Consider the following 15074-nt stretch of genomic DNA (forward strand, 5'->3'; position numbering starts at 1 on the left):
GCAGACACTATTGCCTGTGTCTGAGCCAGGTCGCTCCTGCCTTTCTCTGGACTCTGGCCAAGGAAGGGCCCTTCCTCCCTCCCTGATGTGCCGTCTATGGGGCACTGTGGGGCTCCGACTGCTGGCTGCCCTTCCCCCAGCAGGAGGTTCTTCCTCTGAGACAGGGACGGGTTCGAAAAGCGGGGGGGGGGGGGAGGCGGGGGACGACGACGACGACGACGATGACGACGTAAAGCCTCAGGATAGGAAAGACCCTTGGGCTTACTGGCGTGAGTGTGGCCCCGGCAGGGTGTTGGAAACCCAGGTTCCCGGAGTGGGGGGGCCTGGAGAGGTGCCCCTGGACAGGTCAGGCTGGGAGTTTCAGGTTTAACGTAAGCCCCGCGGAATCTGACCCCTGCCCAAGGCAAGAACTCCTTGGCAGCATTCTGACACGTCTGTCTGCTGGTCCCCAGACGGGAGTCACTCCCTCCAGAGGGATCTGTGCCGACTTTGCTCACTCCCCGACCCCTGCCCAGGCCCCCAGCTGCAGACCAAGGGGAAGGTGACGAGGCTCCCACACGGGAGGTGGGGGTGGAGGCAGAGGAGTCAGAACCCCAGCTCTGGGTTGTGGGGGGCTGGAGCTGGGGCGGGCTCCCGGGAGGCTGACATCCGGAAGTCGGGGATGAGTGGATCAGGTGGGAAGAGGGTGCAGCATTCCAAACGTGGGAACACAAAGACCAGGCAACGGGAGCAGGACTTTGCGGGAGGAGGGTGGGCGATGGAGCCTGCACAGCGGGCTCAGCCACATGCCGATGAAAGACCCTACCCCGGCTCCGGGGTGGCTCTGCCCTGGGGGCAGTAGGGAGCTGCGAAGGATTCAGAGCAGGGAGTGACAGGGTTGGAACTGCCCCTCCAAACAGTCCCGGCATCCAGTGGGAGGGTGCACGCAGTGAACGGGGCCCGGGGCAGGGGAGAGGGGGGAGGAGAGAGCTTCTGCTGGGCAGGGGGTACACGTCCTGTTAAGGCGGGGGTGATAGGGAGAAAGGAACTGGTCTAAGAGAGCCAGAATCTGTCCTTCACTCGGACCCCCAGCCCAAGGGTGCTCCTGCGTCTGCTCCTTCTGTGATGGGAACCAGACCCCTCTGCTGGGCAGTCCCAGGACAGTCCCAGGGCAGTCCCCAGACGGCAACCATATGGCATGGATGCCCACCTTTGTTGTTGGGCCCAGCCCCATAGGCAGATAAGCCTCTCCTCCCAGGGCCGGCTCCCCTGGCCCCCAGGCTGCGTGTCTGTACACAGCCAGCTCAGCAGGAAGCTGGCCATAACCCAGGACAATTAGAGCTCGTGACTTTGTACCCAACACAGAGCATGCTTGGGGACCAGAAGCTGGAACAAAGATCCTGGAGGCGGTGTGAGGTCTTTCCCTGCCACCTGTGCCCGACCACAGCCTAGCTCTGTGGCTTCTGTGGGCTCCCGGCCCAGAGCTCTGCCTGCTGGGGCCACAGGCCGCTCCTTGGCCTGGAAGAACAGACACCAGCCTCAGTCCCCCTCTCAGCAGTATCTGCCCCCGCCCACCCCAAAGCCTGTCCCCATGAAGGGCTCAGAAGGTCACCACCTACATCTCAGAGTGACTCAACTCCAAGTGAGAGGCAGCCTTGGCTCCGCCGGATGTGCTGTGTGACTCTAAGCAGGGTCCTGGCCCTCTCTGGGCCTCACTTTCCCTGTCCGCACGCTGCACAGATGGCCTCAGGCTCTAAGGCCCATCCGACCCTGTGGCCAACAGCAGCGGGTGGGGGATTGCGGCAGCCCCCTGGCAGCACCCCCTTCCCATCATGGCAGCTCCCCTGTTTGTTCCTGGGGCAGGGGGGGCCCACCCCATGGGGCCTGGCCCGGATGAGGTAACGTCTCAGGGCTTGGGTGCACAAGGTAGAGGATTCCACAAAGCCGCATTGTCTCTAAGCCCCAGGGCACCCCCAGCAGAGCACATCGCAGGCAGGGTGGAGGACACCCAGACGGGCTCCGGTGGGGTGCCTGGGCAAGGCCTTGGACACTCGGGATTCTCAGCTTCCTTGGACACGGAAGGGGGCAGCGATCGGTCCCTGAGACAACCTCAGGGGAGGACTGGGCAGCGCTCCGTCCGCTCCAAGAGCAGCTGTGGCCCCAAGCATGTGTGGGGCACGGTGGGGTGGGCACTAGGCTGGGGCAGACCTGCAGGTGCCCTGCCCGCACCCCCCTACTAGGCCTCCTATGCTCACAAAGATGCAACCTGACCCCGTACCAAGCTGCTCGGGGCCCCACATGGGCCAGTGGCAGGCCAAGGGGACAAGCCCAGTCCCCCGCCGGAGCAGGTGGGTCACTCGGGCTCTGGCCAAGCATGGCTCCAGTCCCAGCTGGGCCTCCCTAGGCCCCAGTTTGCTCACCTGTGAAGGGAGCTCCCCAGCCCTCTGCTTCGGGGCTACTATGAAAGCCTGAGGAAATGCAGGGGTGGTGGGTGAGGGCCAGTGAGGTGCCTGGCACTCGACGGACGCTCCACATCTGTGAGAGTGTGACAGCACGTGCAGTGCAGCAGGGACGTGACCCCTTCTGCTCGTGGGGGGCAAGAGGGGACCAACATGGAGGACCAGAACATACCTAGAATGTCGTGGGTCAGCCCAGGGAGGCCAGGACCGGCAGCCAGTTTGTGATGGTGGGAAGGGAGCTCAGCGAGGGGTGTGACCGGCCCATGGTCTCCCGTTGGTGGGGTCCAGCCCCCAGTTGTCCCGTGGTAGCCTCTGCGGGGGTCTGCTGGCATTGCCCAAGGAGGAGCCCAGAGATGCACCCTGACCAGGCCTGGCTGGTGACAGTGAGATTAGCCTGCTGTGCCAACTGCAGGGGACAGAAAGCCCATGTCCTCATGTACTGGGCAGCCAGCCAGCCTCTACTCTCCTCTAAAGGGTCTGTTTCACTCTGTCATGGGGGTCCGATAGCCATGCTCACCATGGCCTCCCGGGGCCATCACGAAGCTGGGATGAGGGGGTGGGGCAGCGCTGAGCCAGCGCAGCTCCAGGACCTTGACTCGGATGGGCTCCTGGCCCCTCCCACAGGCCGGGTCAATCGGGCCTGGCACTGCTGACATTCTGGGCCAGGTGATGTCCAGTTGCAGGGGCTGTGCACTGCACACGGCACATTTAATGGCGGCCCTGGCTTCTACCCATCCGATGCCAATAGTCCCCTCCCAGTCACAACCACTACAAAAGCCCCCAAACATCGACAAATGGGCCAAGCCAGGGCAAACCCTGCGTGGTTGGGAAGTACTGCCCCACCCCCTGAGCCCATTACAGAGACAGGCCAGGATCAGAGACAGCAGGACAGCAGTGGGGGGAAACCCCAGGTGCCAGAATGGGGCCGAGGCTGGCCTGGCTGGCGTGGAACTTGAGCCACAGACTGAATTCCTGCGTCCTCATCAGGGTGGCTGCTGGTTTTTCCAGTCTGGCGGCACAAAGCCGACTACCTTTTCCGATCAGCCAGGCATCTCGCTGCTCTGGTCCTGTCTCAGCTGCGAGGCTTGAGGCCCAGCCCAGCCTGCCTAGCTCCCCCTGCCTCTGGGGCATCCATCAGCCCTCAGTCTCACCCCAAATGTGACTGGGTTACCTGTTGAGGCGCTGTGCCCTGTGGGGACCAGAGGGCTGGGTCCTCTTTTCCGGCCCTGTTCTCTGTTTGTAATATGAGATGCTCATTCCACACTCCCTGCCTAAAGGAGTTAGGGGCCAGCCGAGCCAGCAGGCTGGAGGGCTTGGGGACGGCTGGGACCCTCACACCTGGGAAGGTGCTAGTGCTTGGCCTTCCAACTCCGCTAGAAAGCACGAGTGGGCTTAGCCCAAACAATGCCGTAGCTGTTTGCAGAATATGCTGTGGGAGCTCAGAGCTCAGGAGGCACGAGGCTGGGGTGGGGGTGGCCCCCAGCCGGAACACAGCTGGAAGCGGGAGGGAAGCCCCTTGGCTCTTAGACCAGAGCTGGGATCTCACGAGAAGAGCTCCAGGACAGGGCAGGGAGAGCTCATGACTGAGCGCCCTGCCCCCACATGGCTTCCTTTACTCTTCAGAGAAGCCCTGCCAAATAAATGGGGGAGAGTCCCATTTTTCAGACAAGGAAACTGAGGCTGAAAAAGATTTCATATCTTCGTCCAGGGTCACGGCGCAGGTGGCAGAGCCAGGGCTCAGTCCTGGCTCCCGGCCCTGCCCATACCGGTGCCCAACACCCTCATGGTCACAAGGATGACCCCAACAGGCACAACCGATCCCGGGCCCATAGGAGCTGAGGGCAGGTCACTGCAGAGCTGGGCAGGGGTGGCCGGCGGCTGAGGCGGGCCCAGGGATTACTGGCAAAGGAAGTGCTCCTGAGACAGGTCCGGACCCAGCTGGCCCGCGGGCAGGGAGGTAGGCCAAGCAGGCAGGCCCTCGACAAGGTGACACCTGGCCAGGGCCGGGTGCAAGGAGCCCCTGGCCAACTGCCCAGGCTGTGGAGGGGGCGGGCTCAACAGCAAGAATGAGAGGGTCAGGGTCATCTGTTCTTTCCCATGAAGGGCCCGCCCCTCCGTGGCGGCATCCGGCTCCTAGGTACGCACGTCACTGCAGACCGTCCCTGCAGACGGTCTGGACCGTGCTCTGTTCCCCAGAGCAGGGACCCCTGGTTTGAACTGCCCTGCCCATGCTTCCGGCTCTGGCCTCATTTCAAGCTAAAGTGCGAGGGGAGGCCGCACACCGCACCCTCCCTTGCCCCAGGCCTGGGATTTATAACTTCTTGTTATTGCCAGCAGCTGCATAACTCCCCTTAGCACATGGAGCGCTTTTATAACCACTGTCTTCTCTAATTTCATCCTCAAACAAGCCTATGAGGCATCATCACGGCCACGAGGCACTGGCGGCTCAGACAGGGGGAGCCACGTGCCCGAGTCTCACAGTGGGTCTGCACGGTGAGCCCCTGTGGGCAGTTCTGGGACTGCCCCAATGGCAGGTGCGGCCTCAGCCGGGGAGGTCAGGCGCCGAGGCTCTCTCCCTCCTGGTCTGTGCCAACTTCTCATTACTGGAGGTCAGATTCAGCCGCTGACTTGGCAGAATGCTTCTGGGCAAGTCACAACTTCCCTGCAGCCTCAGTTTCCCCATCTGCCCCACAGGGAGCCTAGTCTGGGTGGCCCTCGAGGACCAGCTTGGGCATTTCAGGCCCCTATGAAGCTGTGGGGCTGCAACAGATTCTGAGCTCCCCCCACCCCCGATCACACTGGGGAGCAGAGGCAGGGTGGTGGGCGGGCAGTGAGGGCAGGAGCCAACCTCCCAGGAGCGAGCTGAGCAGCCCCGGGGCCGCGTTCTCAGCCCAGTCCTGTCGCCTCTCACTTCCCGGGAGCTCTGAGCGCTCTGAGCAGACTTACACTTGAGACTTCCCTACGGAGAAGACACACAGGACAGGGGCGAGGCCAGTCCTGGGTTCAGATCCTGCTCGGCATGGACAAGCCCACTCCCTGCGTCTTCATCCCACCCCAGGCCCACGTGCGGGGGTGGAGCCACGCGAGTGTGTAAACCGTCCACTGGGCTCGTGGCAAGGGTGCAGGGGATGGGCCCAGAGGTTCTCTGATCTGCTGCCCACAGGGCAGAGGCTTCTGCAAGTCGCCTTTCAAAAGACGCCTTTTCTACACCCTGGACCTCTCCAGCGTGAGCTGTCTGCCCCGGGAGTTGATTCTCGGTGCTAATTACACGGCGAGCAGCACGCTGGGTGAGTGTGGCGCTTGGGGTCAACCCACCAGGGAGACCACATAAAAATGTCCCAACAGCCACAGACTCACCGCCCGGAGAGCTCATACCCACTTGAAAGGGCTCGGCTGGGATGGGTGGGCATACCTGATGAACACCGACAAATTACAGGCACAGGAACCCAGCCTCTTGTTAACTAGTCTGGCGTCCCCCCTTCTCTGGGGATTGTGTTTAGATCACAGGCCGGAAGCCCGAGGAAACGTGACCCGTCAAAAACTGGGACTCGGCCAGGGAGCTCTAGTGCTGGCCCCCAATTCCCTTATGCTTAACTTACTGGCCGCGAGTGACACTAGCACAAGTGCCTCAATTTCCTCATCTGTAAAATGGGAACAACTGCCCTATCCCACTGGGTCGTCATGCGGAGTCAATAAATCAACTGTGTCAGGTGCCTAGGATGGGACCGACCCATGTGAAATTCTGTGAAAGCATTCGCTGTTGTCATGCACACTCATCCGTACTCTTCTCGGGACCATGCTGCATACAGTAGGTGCCAAGCGATAGCTCGGTGGAGGAAGGGCTCCTCCTGCCCCCAAACATGGGATCAAATGCAGGGTGTCGGAGTGGAAGAGCCCAGCCACAGTGGCCCATCTGGCCCTCTTCAGGACCATTGCGATCCCGGAGCCCAGAGACAGGAGGTGATGAACCCAAGGACACACAGCAAAGCAGTGCTAAGAACCTGGGTTCATGCTGATCCCTCCACCTCTGCTCCACGCTGTCCTTCCCTAGGAAGCCCTTTCTATGCTGCTCTTCCTCCTCCAATTTATTTGAACTCTGCAGCCATCAAGGAAGCCTTCCCTGACCTCAGCCCAAGGAAACTTCTGCTGGAGCCAGCTCCTAAAACCGGGGGGTGGACATCATACAGACACAGATTCTGGCTTAAGCCCAAGAATCAGAGTCAGAGCTCTCCAGATCAGATGTGAGCTGTGGAAGCCTGGGTGGTGAGCACCCTGTCACTGGAGGCATGCAAGCAAAGACAGGTAATCAATGTGGCCTGGGCTGCTCAGAGATCACATGTGATACAGCACCTTGCATCAGCGCCGGCCCTTAACTACTGTTTATCTTATCTCTGTCGGAGGAGGTAGAGAGCGTCCTGTCCCCCTGGGCAGCCAGACAGAGGTCAGGTGACCACATGGCAGGAGGCTCCAGGATGCCCGCACTCTCTGTGCCCCGCATGGGGCTCCATCCCTAGGAGGCAGGTGCTGCAAGTGTTTGCTGACCCACTAAGTGACCGCTCGGTCATTCTGGACCGGCCAGCTCACCTTGAGGTGCCCCGGGTGCATGCGGGCCCGCTCACACATGTGCAGGAAGTACTTGACGTTACTCTCGTCCACAATGATGTACACGGCCACCTTCCTCTTGAAGCCGGCGTCCAGCAGGTCCTTGAAAATGTCCACGTCGGTGAACATGTCCATGACCACAGCTATCACCTGCGAGTGGGAAGAGACCAGGGCTGTTGGGCAGCGCGGGAGCGGGGACAGGTGCCCCGGCAGGACGCACAGCCCTCCCACCCCTACCCCCCCCTCTGGGCCCCCCCGCTAGCCCCGCCCCCCCCCCCCCCCCCCCCCCCCCCCCCCGCCTCAGCACTGGGACTGGCAGCGATGGGCTGGGGGTCTCTCTGGTCCCAAAGTTATAGGGTTCAATGCTTAGGGTACGAGATTCTCAATCTGTAGCCCAGACTGGACTTTCTGGAGCCGCGGGACTGGAGAAGCATGTCTTCTATGTCCGGAATACAAAACGACAGAAAACAAAGCCCTGTATCCTAGTCAGTGAGGCCCGTGAAGGGAGGAGAGAATGCCTGGGAGCCAGGCAGAGTCTGCATCCTGAGGTTGGGGACGTGCTGGGGCCAGCCCCCAAGGCAGCCGGCCCTCCTCATCGGGATCAGAGATCAGGGCTCAGCGCGGGGGCACCCCATTCTGGTCCCTTCCTGGCCTGCATTCCTGATCCAGAGCAGCCCACACCATCACCTGCCACCTCCCACCCTGGGATGCTGAGGTAGACCAGATGTGTCAACAGCCAGGAAGGCAGCAGCTGGCACAGGCGTTCTTGAGGTCACCTGCGCGTCCCCGGGCTGGCGTGGGCTTGGGCAGGCTTTCCACTACCGCCTCTCCTGTCTGTCTGAACAGAGCCCAAAACCAGCACGTGCGCTCTATTATGTGACAACATCTGTCCCCGCAACAGCGGACCTCCAGCCTCCAGGCCCTGGCTCAGGGTGGGGCCCCAGAGGTCAGAGTGCATCTGGCCCAGGCCCTAGCCCCACGTGGGCAGTGACAGGCAAAGGGGAAGAACAGGGTGGTTGGGATGAGCTCATCTGGCTTGAGGGGTAGTCAGCAGATGCTTGGGACAGCTGGGGCTTGGTGACCATCTCTGGCCCTCCTTCTCATCCCTCCCTCCCCGTGCTACTGGGCAGCCAAGGGGGGTACAGGGGACTGGAGCCTGAGGCCGACAACCAGCACAGATATCCGACCCCTCCAGCCCTTCGAGACCAGCACCACTGCCCTGTCCAGGGCCCGAGAACCTTCTAGAAAAGACTTAAGAGGCCAGGGACTCGGCCTCATAATGAGCTGGGAGTGGTCAGTCTAGAACCTACCTAGGCCCACTAGGGAGCCAAGTTCACCCCCACCGTGAGGGTGGCCTGACAGGCTCCCCTACACTGATCTGTAGGTGCAGGGTGAGGGACAGGCAGCCCGGGGCCTGCCAGGGATGAGTCCACACGCTCGGGTGAGCTCACCCAGCTAGCCCTTGCAGGCCCGTGTGGGCTCCTCCCTGCCCTGCCCTGTCCCGGACACTATTTGTGTGACCCAGAGCAGACACCTAGCTTCTCCAGGCCCAGCTTTCTCTGTGATCCAACAGGGGCAGGGAGCTGCAGGAGAAGCTGGGCTCCGTCATGGCTGAGGCCCAGGATTCACTCCGTTCTCTGGGGAACATCTGCTCGCCGGCTTTGGGTCTCTGAAGGGCTGTTTCCGGTGGGGCAGAGGGCGCGGGTACAGTCCAGGCAGGGGCTAGGACAAGCAGGGGGAAGCCAACAGAGACAGATGTTGGGGTCAGTACAGGAGGCGCCTTCTGACCCAAAGTGAGGCAAGGGTCTTGACAGGGAGTGAGCTCCCCATCCCAGGACGTATTTAAGGAAAGGCCAGAGATTGCTTGGCAAGGAGATGGTTGAGGGGCAGATGAGACACAAGGGCAGCTGGGTGGGCTCAGGACAGCTTTGGACTTCACCAGTTGAGCTTGAGATACCTTGAGGTGGATGGGATGGTAGCAGGGACTTCCTCGCCTGGGACTCCACAGCCCCAGAGTCAGCCCTGGGAATCCGCTGGATAAGGCGCTCCTGGAGGCAAAGAGCATCTTGTGCCACCCTGGGAAGGGCGCAGCTGACACGTGTCTCCTTGGAGGCAGACAACACATCAACCCTTGCTCCCTTGTCCCTGCCATCCCCGACCAGATTGGTCAGGCCTGCTTCCAGGTCCCACCTGCTATGGCAGATGGGGACTTGCCCTGGGCCTGGGCTGGGGGACATGCCCCAGCAGGACCCACTCCTCGTGTATCCTTCCCCATGTCACCCTCCGGCAGGTAGGGTACTGGATGCAGTGGGCCTGAATCTGTTGGGGCCTGCCCCCCCATGGTGGGTCCCTCCCATGGGGTCCCGGGGCTGAGTGCCGGCTCTTCTGAGACACTGGTTTCCGTGCCAAGACACAGTCAAAGGAGGGCCTGTAACAGGTGCCAGCTGATGCCAGGAGTGGGGAGGGGTGCTTGGCATTCCTGAAGCACTGGGATGATGCTGGGGGAGGGGGCCTGTTGCTCCCCAAGGAGGCCCCCCAGTCCCGCATACTGTTCCCCATTCTGGACCTGGGAGAGCTGGAGCCAGACACTTGAGGCTAGAACCCGGGTCTCGCGCTGCGGGATGGTGTAACGTTCAGTTCTCAAACAGGCGGTGAGGCAGTGGTCACTGTTCCCATTTTAAAGATGAGGAAACTGAGGCACAGAGTGGTTCACTCCCTTGCCTAATTATCTGTTTTGGTGGCCTAGCTGGCCCACGAAGCTGTGACTTCATCCAGGGGAGAGCCCCCATTCGGAGACAGCATGCGGCCTGGTCTAAGGCAAGCCTCGGGGAGCTGCTGTCCACTAAGAATGTGACCCAGTGGTCTGGGTCACAGGAACGAGGGAAGCCCAGGACAAGCCATGGCCCCTCTCGGGCCCTCGGTTTCAGTATCTGCAAAATGCGGTGTCAGCTTCGCTCACTGCTATGGTCCTCCAATCCACGCATCGTGGCTGGAGCCCAAAGCTGCTGGCCCGGCGTGGAGGGCACAGCAGCTGCCCCCTGCTGCAGCCCAGCTCACACAGATGCCAGAAGGGACCCAGGCAAGGCCAGGGCCAAAGCCACAAAGACACTGGAGGGGAGGCTGGAACCTGGAGACCACCCTTGTGCTGCTGTATGTTAAGTGACTGCACTGGGAAAAGGCAGGTGGGCTGGGTCCCCGCTTTGAACCCTGTGCCTCAGGACCACAGGAACTGGTGTGTCCACGTAAGCAGCGGGACCAAGTGCCCAGATACCAGGGGGTCCCCCGGCAGGCATGCGCGCATCCCGCATCCCAGTCCTGGCGTCGCTGGGGAGCCGACAGGGCAGTGACAGCCCCACAACACAGAACCTACCCAGAAGACACAGACCAGCTCCCAAGGCAAGGAAGGTCTCCAGGGGTCCCTGTATCTCACGGATCAGAAAGTCCTTTTTTGAAGAAAGGCACAGAACCAGGAGGAACCAGATACCCGTGACCACCATCCCCGTTCTCAGCCCCAAAGGGCAGCACACTGGGGTCTGGATGATACCCAGGGGGAGCAGGAGGATGGCCATGCCCCAGAGGAGGGCCAGCCACGCAGTGGGTGAGGCTGGAGCAGAGGGGAACGTGGCAGGGATCAGTATAGGCATGGGGCTTGAGTACGCTTTAGACCCAAATAACCCCTATATGCAAGCTCCCAAGATGCGTTCCTCCAGGGGTTCCCCACAGCCCCTTTTACCACGCTCTCCCCAATCAGATCTCCGGCACGCCTCCCATGCCCCCACCACGGGCACTTCCATCGTCCAGGTGGTTACTGGGGGGATGTGAACAAGGGGGGGCAGTGTCTGAGCCACAAAGGAGCAGCAGCCCCCCACCCGTGCTGTGGTCCCCAACACACACAGCCAGAAGCCTAGTGATACCTCCTGCTGGGGCCAGTGGTATGGGTGGGGGTGCTGGTGTCCCCCAGTCCCCCCTGGGGCCGCCACAGGAGTCTGAGCCCCTGGGCAAGGACAGCGTGGGCCCAGAGTTGGAGCTCAGGGCTCCAAGCCAGGGTCCAGCTCTACGTGAGTTGCGTCTCTCTCTGAGTCAGTGTCGTCATCTGTAAAATGGGGAAGGGGGATGTGAGGCCTGAGGTTGGACCTGCTGAGGGATCCCTGACTCCCTGGGCCCTGCCCAGGTGCCCTGATGGCTTGTCTGAGCCAGCCGGAGCATCTTGCTTGGCTGACCGCCACTCCGCCTCCCTCTGCCCCACTGGCATGGGACCTCCACCTGGCAGACACCCGGCCCGCAGCTCCTGGCACCCCCGCCCCGGCGCTGTTCCATGGACTTCCTGTGACCACAGAATCCACTCTTGGGGCAGAACTGTGCTCACAGGCCTGGGGGTCGAGCAGGTGTGTGGAAGCGCTGGGGGAGGAAGGGCAGGGGTGAGATGCCCCAGGGGTTCCACACGCAGCTGGAAGACCGCTGGCCAGGGGCCCAGCCTCGGCACCAACATCTCTCCCCCAGGGGGCCCTGACCCCACTGGCTGGCCCTTGAAACACCGGGCCTAGAGCCACACTCCCAGCAGCTCCTGCCATTGGGGCACACACCATGTCTGTGTTTCTGGCAAGGCCACAGCAACCGACTGAGTGGCACACTGTCTCCTAAGGGCCTGGACTCTGAGAGCCGGGTCAGGGTCCAGCAGGTTCCCGCCTGGAGCTCCCTCTCCAACACCTGCCCCGCCCTCCCCCGCCATGCAGTTGTGTGGAAGAGGCTCAGAGAGGGGCAGTCCTGGTCTCTCCCTTCCAAGTGCTCCAGAACAGAAAAGGGGACACAGACATGCCCCACCCACCCTGGAGCCCAGAAGCGGCCACACAAACAGAGCATGAGCACACAAGGCCCTGGCCCTCCGTGGCTCTCATGTCACCATCTGCAAAGTGTCAGAGCTCTGGAGCTGTCATGCTAAGGCCCCGATGGACTCCTAGATGGTGGCGACACAGGCAGCAGACAGTCCTGGGAAGACAGGGGACCTCAGGCAAGAGCCTCCGTCTCCCCAGGGGGCAGTGACGAGGCCCACCTGCATAGCTGTTGGCGGGCAGAGTGCATTAAGGCAGGCACAGAGGCCGCTAGGGGCCCCAGAGCCCGTGTTCAGCACCTCCTCATCGCACGGACTGGAGTCCTAGCCCACCTGACCTATGACACCCTCTGGGGTGCACCAGCCAGGAATCATCGCTCACCATCTCCACTCTTCTGTGCCGGCTAGAAGGCTGGCACCGCCTGGTCACTCACAGAGACAACACAGAGAACGCTGTGGGCTGTTCTAAGGTTTCAAACAATGGCCATCAGCATCCTGGATTCGACTTCCACTTCCGGCCACCACAGAATAACAGAGCCTACACTAACCTTCCGGCCTTAACCAGCAAACAAAACAAAACAAAAAACCCACAAAAACCAGGCCAAATCTATGAAACCCTAGGCAACGGGACTGCAGCAAGCACAGTGCTCCTGGAGAGAAGGGGAACAATGAGATCAGCCCCGAGATTGCCTCAGCTACCGTCCGAGCTGCAGCATGGGGGAGGGGCCCTGATGGAGTCTAGCAGTCTCCCTGAATCAAGGAAGCAGAGTGTGCTCAGAGCATGGTCGCCAGAATGTTCCGGATGGAATACTGGAGGAGAGAGAGAGCTGTAGAGAGCAAACACCAGGCCCCTATACAGGGTGTCCCCTTACCCTTCAGCTGGTGACTGAGCATCACATGCACAAAGGAGACCACCCAAGCTGGGACCAGACTGCCAGAAAGAGGCAGCTGGAATGGTCACCCGTGTTCACGCAGGACGCAGGAGTCATTTACATTCCCCACGGCTAGAGTGCGGAGTTCTCTAGAACTCAGGGCCTGTGCGAAGAGTCCTCAGGAGGGTTTTAACTGAGTAGTGGGCAAATAAGCCCTAGACCAGAGCCCAACAAACTTGTCTGTAAAGGCCACATGGGAAATACTTCAGGCTTTGCAAGCCAGCATGTGGTCCACGGTCCAGCTCTTACCCTGGGCTAAATCAGCTCTGGTCCCACTAATAAAGCCTAAAAACACCAAAGTGAACCTCAAGATGTGAAACTAGTAACAATTTAGGTGAAAAATACACTGGATGGGATGAATACCAAATTAGACACCATAGAAGAAAAGATGAGTGAACCTGAAGACACATCAGTAGAAATGATCCCAAATGACCCATAGAAAGGGAATGAAAAACCAGGATCGGCTCAGAGCATCAGTGCATGGGGCCGGGGCCCACTGAGAGGGTCTAGGATACACAAAATTGGGAGTACAAAGGTGTCTTAAAAGGTACGAAGGTGTGGAGAAGACAAAAGAATGTTTGAAAAAAAAAATAATGCCCATAATTTTTCCACATTTGAAGAAAATTATCCATCCACAGTCGGGGAAGCTCAGTGAGTTGCAAGCAGAAGAGACAGGAAGAAAACCTCATTGAGGCACATCAAAATCCCATCATTTACCGCCCAAGTGAGAAAATCTGAAAAGCAGCCAGAGGGAAAAAGATCATTACATAATGAGGGCGGAGATAAGCAGACTTCTTCGCAGAATAATCACAAACCGGGGAATAGGGGAGCAACAAACATCTTTAAGGCACTAAAGGCAAAAACAATTACTCTAGAATTCTCTAACCAGGGAAAATAGCTTCCCAAACCGAAAACGAAATAAGGACTTTTACAGACCTAATGGTTTAAGGAGGATTAAGGAGACTGAAAGGCCTAGAAGGTTCTCCAGGCACTGGGAAGGACTCCTGGGAGCCCCTGGCCCCACCATGGTGGCGAGGGGCGGTGGGCGGGGGGAGGCATTCTTCCTCACTTCTGGCACTCTCCAAACCAGTTTGCCCATCCTCTGGGTCCCAAAGACCTGTCCCCAAGGGAGCAGGCTGGTGGTCCTGCCTCCCAGGGACAGAGTCTGTGTAGGTCATTAACACCTGCTGACCCAAGCCAAGGGCAGGATAACCAGGCCAGCTTTCTGGCACTCTCTAAGGTGTCCCTTTTCCAAGGACTAAGCAGAGGCAGCAGTGACCACTCCCACTGTCCAGAGAGGGAGTCCCTGTCCCAGAGCCACACGGTCATGGTCAGCTGGTGGCAGAGGCCTCCTGCTTGGAGCTCTTCCCCTGGCGGGGGATCCTGTGTACGTTCTAGCTAACTCCACCCGCCGCCCCACAGAGCCCACCCTGGCTCCTGAAACAAACTCCTGACCATCAGCTCTGCCCGAAGGTAAATGCCCCAGGACCTTCTGGCTCTGCCACTCCTTCCCAGGGTGGCCCAGGGCACGGCCTCAGCTTCTTTTCTCAGTCGCATGGTGGGGTGCGATGGATAACCCGAGTCTCGCCCCTCTGACAGGCATCAACCTGGCGCCTTCCCCACCCTCTGCACTATCAAAACAGAAGCCTCATTAAGGCCAATTAAAGGAGGCTCGGGCCTCCTGAGCGCCAAACGGCTACAGCAGGATGGGGTCAAGAGGCACATACTAGTCACGCCCAGAGCCCTCTGTCCGGGGGCCCAGCCCAGTCCAGCAGCGTGGGCCCTGCCCTGCGTCTCCAGCCTTCCCCAGATGCACATCGGCCTCCTGACCAAGGCTCAGGAATGCTGCAGGGGAAAGGGGCCCCGCAGAGGGTGGGGGAGGGCTGGGTGGTGACCCGGGCTGTGCCTGTGGATGAACGGGAAAGCACAGGCCCCGTCCCCTTCCCGCCGGCCCCCAAGGGGCCTCCGAGTCCTGCGAACTTCCAGGCCTGCAGGCATAACGTCTGGCCAACCAGACCCCCGCGTGGGCATCCGTGAACGGCACCAGCTGAGGATTTTCAAATGGGAAAATCTCAGACTCATTAATTGGAAAGCCTGTAAAACTTCGGGTTTCCCAGGGTCCGGGAGTGACAGATGCCGCGGTGTCACTGAGCTTGCCAACCCCCCAGGACTGGCCTAGAAAGGACTTGCCCAAGGTCCCACTGCAAGCCAGAGAAAACCCGAGGCCCTGGGCCACCTGTTGCCCACTGGTCTCTACCATGTGCCGGCAAGCCC

General features: G+C 60.5%; 2 protein-coding genes across 3 annotated transcripts in view; one reads left to right on the forward strand and one right to left on the reverse strand.

The window, feature by feature from the left end:
* The window catches only part of LOC111139230 (solute carrier family 5 member 10), a 58085-nt gene that overhangs the window by 20941 nt on the left and 22070 nt on the right, over positions 1–15074 (forward strand). The window lies entirely within an intron of this gene.
* Positions 1–15074, reverse strand: part of LOC111139229 (family with sequence similarity 83 member G) — a 28261-nt gene that overhangs the window by 7301 nt on the left and 5886 nt on the right. Inside the window, exon 2 of the mRNA XM_022491431.1 lies at positions 7023–7190. Within this exon, the coding sequence (XP_022347139.1) occupies positions 7023–7190 (168 nt within the window). The remainder of the gene's footprint in view (positions 1–7022; positions 7191–15074) is intronic.

This window comes from Enhydra lutris, unplaced genomic scaffold, assembly GCF_002288905.1.
Source record: "Enhydra lutris kenyoni isolate GAN:26980312 unplaced genomic scaffold, ASM228890v2 scaffoldscaffold97, whole genome shotgun sequence".
Lineage (NCBI taxonomy): Eukaryota > Metazoa > Chordata > Mammalia > Carnivora > Mustelidae > Enhydra > Enhydra lutris.